This window comes from Myripristis murdjan, chromosome 4, assembly GCF_902150065.1.
Source record: "Myripristis murdjan chromosome 4, fMyrMur1.1, whole genome shotgun sequence".
Lineage (NCBI taxonomy): Eukaryota > Metazoa > Chordata > Actinopteri > Holocentriformes > Holocentridae > Myripristis > Myripristis murdjan.
Genome location: NC_043983.1, coordinates 31,424,290 through 31,434,289, shown reverse-complemented (window position 1 = coordinate 31,434,289; position 10,000 = coordinate 31,424,290). Strand labels below are relative to the sequence as shown.

Sequence of the window (10,000 nt, the reverse complement as noted above, 5' to 3'; positions counted from 1 at the left end):
ATGAACACAGCAATGTTGACCTGGAAAGAGTTGCTAATTAATGGATTGATGAGTTTAATAATGACATAATTAGTAATACTGGTTATGTTGATTATGGTAGGATATTATAGGTAACTGTACTTCCTCTTGCTAATAAAACTGTGCCTGTAGTTTTGCATGAAATCAAAGGAATAGAACAATAAATCCAGTAAAATCTGTCACTTCAGTCGGCTTTAATCCGTCAGGGTTTTTAGGGTTTTAGTCAGAAGAACAGCTCAGAAAGGGTCAAATTTATCCACTTTGTGATAGAGGCATAAAAATATACTTGGTTTTTCATGCTGAACAAAACCTCAAATAGAGCTAATTATGTGCAAATTATGCCAAGGTCCAAGCAGAGGCTCGGCATATGTCATATGTCAAACAGCACTTACCAGGCCTGACACTATGGGGAATGACTTACTATGTGTTTGTTGTATATTCACAAATTATAGCTGAAATTGTTTGTCTTCATCTAGCCAACCACTTTAAACCCAAACAACGCCCTTCTGAGGCTGCTGAAGTTGTTTAATTTCCACTACATCATGAAAATTTGGTGTGGAAATTCAATTTTTGTTTATATTACTTCATATTTGGAAATCAAATAAAGGTAGGTGCAGCTTTATAAAGACCCAGTGACATTACCCAAAATTATCTGTAGGTCTGAAATGTCTTGACTCCATAAAGAGTGTTTCAGTCTCATACTGTTAATTGATACAGTATATATATGTACGATATTATACCGTATTAACTGATACCAACCCCAAACCTCACAGGGATAACTACCGATCAGGCCATTTGCAGCAGCCAAACCAAAAGGAGCAGTAACTGGTGTGGACCGTGGATAAAACCTTCATGTTTCTGGACTCAACGTGTGAGTACTCTTCGGTGTCTTCTCTTACTTTTACACAATTACCAGACCTCAAGTCTTCATCTTAAATTACCTCTGTATGGTTTGCACACCGCAATGCTTTTTCTGATAAAGTACAGCCAGTGACAAAAGGTGCAGCTCTGTACTTTACTTTCTGACAGTGTTTCCATTTATAAAATGCGGTAATTGAACACATCCTCCTTTTGCTGCACTGGGGGATAATTTAGCTTCCTCTGACGGATAGAGGATAATTTAGCTTCCTTGTAAATTAAATGAAAATGAATTTTAAAGACATGTAGTTGAAACAAGTGAAGACTGTCATGAGAAAAGTTTCTTGTTTCCAGATTTTTGTTCCTGTTATAATTCCCTTCAAACAATTAATATTATCATGAACTAAGTGAAATGCCATACAGCCAAATTATCCAGCAGTGAAGCAAGGTTAATTAGGTTATAACACAGTTCATTATGTCTGAATACAATTTTAAATCACTCCGAAGCTAATCATTTCTGCAGTGTACATTGTTCAACCAGGCAGATACAGCTTACACTAAGGAGGCAAATGCTGCAAATATTTATATGGAGATTACACACACATGCATGCGCGCACACACGGGCAAACACACGCACACACATGCACACACACACATACAAATCCACTGGATATGTCTTGAGCAATAAAAATTCAAAAACACTTCTCAGGGAAGGTGGACAGGAATGGGAGTTTGCCTGAAAGAAAGAAAAAAAAGAGCAGGGATGAAAGAAGAGGAGAAGAAAGTGAAAGGAGGGCTGAGGACGAGTACTTAGCTATAGTTGTGTTGAATTAGTCAGTGGCTTTTCCCAACAGCGTATCCTCACAAGGCTCAAAAGTGAGCATTTATAAAGCATCAGTGAGCTTTTTGATGGCGTAATGTTGAGTCACATAATGAAGCCTGTGACTTCACCCCACTTTACCTTTGTCTGCTGTGTCATCTGCATCACGCTGGTTTTAAAGGGAGCTGATTTTCTCCTTTACAGAAAAAAAATCTCTGGTCACAATATGAGATAAAGAATCAAATTAAACACAAGAGAGAGCGTGATTCAAACAGAGCTTCAGAAATTCCTGCGTCGCACAGAACGACAGGAGGTTTGGTTCACCTCGACTAAAGTAATGGGCACACCATAATATTTAACCTAATAATAATGTGACATAGAGTAGACCTCATTATAGAAATTCAATTTTAAAAAATAGTCATACAGAGACATTTTTATTGTCCTGCACATGCATGCACATTTATCTCATGTCTGAAACAGGATAGAATTAACAGTATTGAACATTTGCTATGCACTTTTATTTTTCTGTCATTTAACAATGCAGTCAAGATGTCAAAAAAAACAAACAAAACACACACACACACACACACACACGCACACATGCACACACATTCTACTTAGAAACTATATACTAAGAATAAAAAAAAACAGAAATCAAAGCACTGAATTATTATTATTATTATTATTATTATTATTATTATTATTATTATTGTTGTTGTTGTTGTTGTTGTAGTAGTGTTAGTATGAAACAATGTTACAAAAAAAATGGCACAAAGGTCAAAAAAAGGAGATCCAGTCATGCAGGAAAGTTTAGAAGCCACAGGTTTATATGGAGGACCTCCACTGGAACTAAAATATTTAAAACTCTCTACTGCCCACCTCTTTTAACTAGACGCTGATTTTTTATACATTTAGAATGATACCAATAATAACTATGCACAAACCCTGACAGGCCACATGATTTCCTCTCGTTTCACACTCACACATTCACAGATCTGCTTAGTTTACTGACTGAACTGTAACAGGCTGATGTTTGTTCTCATTTAACTGCAAGATTCTGCAAGACAATATCATTTCTATCTGATTATGTCCTTTACAGTTAAATTATGACTGACATATATTACATATGAGCGGCAAACGTACTATATAAAGCATTTTATTTTCCTCTGCAAGTAAACCAAGACAAGATCGAAAAAGGAAAAAAAAAAGAGTTTTACCATAATATTACCAGATTCTTCCAATATCCTTTGTAACCTGTTATTTCCTCTTCAGTCCATTACCATTACCAAACATTAAAGTGTAATGAGTTAGCATGACAAAACTGGACTGCTGAAGAGAGTAGAGAAATACTATTATAGTTTAAAATTTCCTCCAAATATACATAGGTTTATGATCAAAGACGATTTATGTAGATTTTGTTTATGGTTCATTTTGATTTTGATCATATTCATTTACCACAAGCTCCGGTGAACGCATCAGAACTTGGTCCTGATCCGTCCAATCAGGCCCTCAGTTTTCTGAACCGAGAGCCTTCACTCAGCAGGTTCACCTCATCTGAACATGAGGTGCTGCTGCTGTCGGCCCAGCGAGGCTCCAGCACCTCGGGAACTTCAAATTCATTCAATTTCACTAATCCAAGTGCACATTTTAACTAAGCTACATTTATTCGCGAACCATCATAAAGGGCGGTATTCCTATCTTGAGCCAGAGGAGATTTGCTCAGCTCGTAGATGCTCAGGGAGGTCAGGGCATCCCTCCTCCATCTTCTCCACACAACATCTTTTCAGACAGGTGGTGGGCCGGCTGAGACCTCAGAGAGAGCGCTAAGTGGGAGGTCACAGGTTCAGCCGACAACAGCCGACACACCTGACATTCTTGAGTCTTACTGAGGTGCCCTTGAGCAAGAGGCTGGTGACGTCTAAAGATTCACCAAATTATTGTCTGCCCTCCAGTTAAGGTTTCGTACGGGTAAACCTGTTTGCATCAACCTCAGAGACTCAGTTACCCTGTGGTCAAGTCTGCCTGTTGACACAAACAAACAAACAAGTGAACCCTCTTTCTTGGGAAGAATAATAAATACTTCTCAACGCCATGTTTTTTTTTTTTTTTTCGACATCAATGTGCACCCACAATGCTGTGAAGACTCTTACAGATGTTGAAAAGCAAAAGAGGAAGCAACAAAACATTTCCATGTCACAACATTGGCAGTTTAATAAAGCCAGGAATTTTCAAGAAAAAAATCTGTTGTTTTACTTGTTTTTATCCTGTTAAGTATTGAAACCCCATATTTTGGAAAGCGATCCACCTCACACAAAGCATTTTTAGATACAAAGCACCTCTAGGAGCTGGAACTCACTCACTAATGGGATGACTGCTTCTGCTGTAGCGGCAAGCGTGGGTAAAAGAGAAGTGAAGCTGAGAAAAACAATAAATAATAAATAATACATTTTTTGGCAAACTTAAAATCATCATCTTTTTGCCTCTGCAGGCATTTTGACGGTCATCCAGTGACAATTTCCATCATGATTTAGCTTAATATGTGCCATCAGGTCAGCTCAACAAACCCAGCACTGCATGGTCATGTTTTGGCGCATGCAGGTAGTGATTTATGCCTCTGCTCATTTGGCTGACGACATTTTAATTCTGAATTGTATCGCACTAGAAATTCCAGTCAGTCCGCCTCCAGCTGCTCGTCATCACGTGGAGGTGTGGCCTCGGCTCGCTGTAATGAACAGAGCGACTGACTTCTTTTTCTCCTTTCAGAACAACGGTGCAAATAAAGAGTGGTGCTTCACATCTATGACACTGTGTGTCTTTGTTTAGCCAGCTGCCACTGTCTTTTTTTACACCGAATCCTGTGGGAGGTGGCTGGTAAATGCTCAGAAGGTGTTTTTATTTATTTATTTATTTATTTTTTAAATTACCAAACCACTTACAACAAACATAGCAACAGGCCTCCATGCTTACTTATTACAAATTGCAGTAGATAAGAGTGTAAGCTTCAATGTCTGGTACATACACACACACATACACACACACAACATTGACTTTCATGCCAGTGGGCTACAGCTGCTCCTCTCAGACTGAATTAATCAGCACTACAGCACCACTAAATGTAACCCCCTCCACAAACCCCACCTCTTCTAATCAAACCCTTTATACCAGAGATCATCAGGAGAAATGAGGTCTTAGAGCATCATCATTCCCCCTGAACTGCACACACACCTTCAGATGGATGGAGTGGAGGGTAAGAGAGAGGACGGAAAGGAAAAAAGAAAAGGCGAGGCAAATGAGAGAATGGTTTCAGATGAAGGATTTAGGCAGAATCAGACATCCCCTTAAGCTCTAATATATTGCATGATGTAACTTATTTCTATTACATGATGATTTATCATGATACTGCAATGCATGCAGCGCAAAACACTCCAACGGTCTTTACCTTTGATGTGTGCAGGGTTCCCACAGATCATGGACTTTCTGGAAAGTTAAGGAATTTGCAAAATTCTATTCCAAAAAGTCAGGGAATTTAGGAAAATGTTGGGCCAAGTCTTGCGACAAGTTGGCCTCAATTTAAATAAATAAATAAATAAATAAATAAATAAATAAACAAATAAGTCAATAAATAAATAAATAAATAAATAAATAAATAAATAAATAAATAAATAAATAAATAAATAAAATAAAATAAAATATAACATTAGTATTTAGTTCTTAGCATAATATTTATTTTACACTGTGCTCACATTATGTCCATAGAGTAAAATGGACCTCAGAATGTTGAGTGTTCAAAATCTCACCTTGAATTACATATAGGTCATGAAAATTCAACATTTTGGTCATGGGAAATAAACGAGTAGTCAGGGAATTGTGTGTGTGTGGTTCTGTGTGTGTGTTTGTGAGCATATTTCCCACAGCTCCAGTGAAACAGTGCCACCACCAGCAGGACTTATTAGCTCGCTATACTTGCCGTGGACCACCACCCATCCATCACAAACGCCATATTTAATTGTCTGAAAGCCATGTTTAGATCCGGCAAACTGCCGCTTAATTCAAGGCAGCGTGCAGCAACAGAGCTAGGAAATAATCCGGTGATGGATGACTGTGACCCTCCTTTGGGCAGACTCGTACGAGTGGACAGCTGGATGGATCGAGCAAAGCACAGAAAGGAGAACGAGGAGAAAGAGGAAGGAAACTTGGTATTCAGAGAGCCGCTCCAACTTTTCATCTGCCCTCGGGCCAGGCACAGGCTCCAGGGAATAACAAGCGTCTCCTTCAACCCCCTTCTCTGTTCCCGGGATGCAAAGAAGTAAGACCCTCTAAAAATAGTGCGAGTGTATTTCTTAGTGCATGTGTCTGCTGGCTAGTGCGGGCGGACTACATGCATAATGACTGCCATTAACCTTCACACTCCTGAAGGATGGTGGAAAAGATTTACAATGCATCTAGCATGATGAAAATACCGCACTGTAGGATTTTATGGTTCCTACGTTACGTTTGGTATCTCTGTGTTACAATCGAGGGTCTGTCCTTATCTAAGTGTAATGTATAAAGTGTGCACTTTATCTTTTGTCTGTAAGAGATGGCCCGAGGCGATCTACCAGGAAGACTTCTCTTTCTGTTCTATATATAAAAATGATCCTCTTGAGTATGACCCATTTAAAACTGGTGAATATATCATACGCCTGCTTTATCTGTACTATATGAATTGCTGTATGCAAAAATCCTGTGCATCCATTTTGGAATAAAAATCATACCCAAACATCATCATTCATTAATATGAAAACAGTGGGACAAAAATAGGTAACACTTTATAATAACCATCATTAATGACTTTATAATATCCATCCAAGTATTGTTTATGGACAGTTTATAAACTAATTAAACTGAAACTGAAACTGAAACTGAAACTACAAATCAATTGATAACAGTTACAATTTATTGTTGCAAATATCATAAAATGTTATAATATGTGCAACAACAGACTTAATAAATAGTTTAGTATATAATGAGCAAACATTATTAATTATCATTTGTTTGTTAACTGAAAATAACTATTAATCAAAGTTTAATAAACCAGGGGCAATAAACCAATTTACCAATGTAATAATGATGGTTACTATACAGTGTTACCCAAAAAATAAAGAAATGCTTTCTTTGTTATAGGTTTTGAAAACAGGTGTCACTTTAGTCAAACAGCACAAATGTTATGTTATAACTGATAATGTAATAATAACATAATTCTTTTCTCTTGATTTTTTACATTGATGAGTCCTGATTTACTTTTCTTGGGGTAAATGCAGCAGCAACATCATCTCTTTTCATCTTTACTTAATTTTTTCGATGGTCTGAGATTAAATCATCATTAACAAAATTTTGTAGGACAAGGAAATGTGCAGAAGCCCCCTTTTAACATATAACATTAATATTTTTACAGTATAGGGCTCCATTAACAGAAATATCATCTTACTCCTGCCTGACTTGCTGATGCGCTCTGCTGAGAATAACAGAAGTGAGCTACCTGTGGCCCCTGAACTGTGAGCAGCCAAGCTGTAACATTTAAAGCCACAACCTGCGGCTGTGGCCTTTACCAGCGACCCTCCCTCTGGCCGGGGGAGAGGACTTAGACACCATGACAATAGGAAGGTGATGAGGAGACACAGGGTGGAAGATGAAGGAAGAGGAGGAGGAGGAAGGGAAGGGGGAGGCAGCCAGGAGGGCGGAACAACCTTTGGTTTAGGTTTTTCTTTTGTCTTCCCAGGTGACCTGAGGTCAGCCTGGAAGTTGACTGAGATGTCTGACCACAGTAGGGTCAAATATATCAATCCACAAATTTCACTATCAGGGCTGACCTTCAAAAAAAGCTTTCAATCAAACCCAAAACTATTGACAGGTGGATGGGAGAGGGCAAGGCGGTGATTGTGATCCAGGAAGGACGGTTCTGAGAAGGCAGGATGAGAAGACTGACGTGACACTATCCTTTAGGTTTAACCTTTTCTGGTGAGACTTATTCAGCCTGCTGGAGCGGCGTAGGGAGGAAGAGGAATGGGAACAGAGTTACAGAGATAATGAAAAAGAGAAGCAGGAAGAGGAGAATCAACAGTGGGGGAAATGTTAGGCTTTACTGTGAGCTTTAACTTTAATTTTGGAAGATAAAGGAGACAAAAGGACAATCTCACCACAGCCAGGTAAGGAGGTAGACACTGGAAGTGGATGGGGAGGAGTAAAGGGATGGGAAAATAAGAGACCTTTAGATCTGACCTTTCAGTTAATGGAGATAGAAACAATCTGAGCTCTGACAGATGGAGGGAAGAGAGAGGAGAACAGAAAGCCTTGAATTTTGGTCGGCTATTTTGAGTTACCGGGCACCTGTTAAAATGTGATCTGAGACGTTTCTCTAGAATCAGTGTAACAGGATCAAGCAGCAGCACCTAGTAGTAGCAGTAGTTTGAGGGGATCATATTATGAAAATATATTAGTTCTGTAGTGTTGTGGAGGAGTGGAGGTGGTGAAGAGGCTCAGTTATGTTTAGTGAGTACAGCTTTCCCTGCTTTTTTCTCACTGCTGCTTTGAGGGAAACTTGCATTTTGCTTTTAAGTTTTGATTTTCAATTTTCTGTTGGCAGAGGAGATTGCCCACCAGCGACCACACTATCACCAGAATTTAATTTTGGCCAGTTTAGTTCAATTTTGTAGCATCTCAGCTAGTAGGGATAGGACATTTTACTTAGTTGTAGACCAAGTTTGTTATGTAGACAGATAAAATGACTGTATATTTACCGTGTTTAGCCTGACCACACCTGCAGGATGTGTTGAGAAAAGGCAAAATGCACTGCCTTGGCACTCATCCCTGCGCAGAACTGCAGAAAAGTAGGATTGTTTTGTGTGGAAACCCCACGTTGTGTGCACAAAACTCCACAAGACTGACTGTGAGTCGCTAAATGCACAACAAACTCATGTTCAAGCAAGCTGGGATTTCCAGACATGTGTTGCAAATATGGAAGGGGCATTCATTCACTCTCTTGATCATCAACATTACTTTTTGGCCTGTCACTCTGGCAGTCTCATCTTAGAGCACCTTAAACCTGCATTATGTAACTTTTACATGAATAAAAACAAATTTGTTCAAACCTAACTGCTGACTGACTGACCAGCGTGGTGACACACAGGCCTCCACTTCCACAGGAGATCAGGAAACCTTCTCCCATCATGTGTCTAGAGAGTGACTGATCAAGAAAAGCAATGATGTAAAAAATCAGGACTACAGTACCTCTAAGCTTCCAACTGCAGAGTAGGCTGCATAGGAGAACTGCTGGCTGGGCATCTCACTCTGCCCACGCTGGTCACACGGGATCCCGCTGGGCAGGAAACACTGGTGACTGGACCGGTCTGTGATGGTGTTGGGAGTGGGACCAGGCAGGCTGAGCAGGACGGCGTGATTGGACAGATGGACGTCAGTCAAACCAAGCTCCACCCACTGCCTGTACAGATACTTGGCTCTGGCTTCCTCGCTGTCGTCTGGCAGGCTGGAAAAAGACCTGCAGGAAGGAGGGGTGAAGGTTTATCAGCCTGGCCTCAATCATAATGCAACAATTTGTTTGGGTCTCGACATCTGCCTCAGTTTTCCGCTTCACTGACGAGCGACCTTTTGTGTTTGCTCAAATAATGACGTTATCTACAGCCCCGCAGACTGCTCCGAGTCCTTTTATACTCTTTGTAAGTGACTAAATGACTTCAAACCAATTACCTTCCTGATCGTGGGAGATGGAAACTCATTTTCACACATGCATCATTCAGCAAAACTATGACAACAGGAGCTTGCAACAAAGTCAGATATAGCATACATGACAACAAAACAACAGACAAAACACTTCCCCAGGAGGCAGGGAAAGGAACATTTTGAATGCAAAAGCTTACCATCTTACAATATCAAAAAAAACAGACCTGCCTGAGAAGATCAGTCCCATCTCTTAAATCACTTTTAAAAGCCTACTTAAAAAAAAAAAAAAAATGTTTTTATTGTAAAGCATTTTGCAACTATATTTTGAAAGGTGCTTTATAAATAAAATGTATTATGATTATTTGTATTATTACTTTCTATAGACAGGTAAAATACTGTAAAAATGTATTAGAGGCTGTTAAAAATACCAGAAGGTAGAAGGCACAATGGCAATATCTTCCTCAAGATATTGTACAATACACACACAATGACGCGCAGAACCATGGCCTCTGTATTCACATTTCAAGGCCTTTTAATGAAACACAACATAATGCTGTTCTTGGAAACGATGTTCTTTAAAAAGAAAAT

The 10,000-nt window shown here is 39.3% G+C and overlaps 1 protein-coding gene across 1 annotated transcript in view; it reads right to left on the bottom strand.

Annotated features, from left to right (window-relative positions):
• naaladl2 (N-acetylated alpha-linked acidic dipeptidase like 2) overlaps positions 1-10,000 on the bottom strand; it is a 331,707-nt gene that overhangs the window by 258,858 nt on the left and 62,849 nt on the right. Inside the window, exon 4 of the mRNA XM_030048811.1 lies at positions 8,963-9,230. Within this exon, the coding sequence (XP_029904671.1) occupies positions 8,963-9,230 (268 nt within the window). The remainder of the gene's footprint in view (positions 1-8,962; positions 9,231-10,000) is intronic.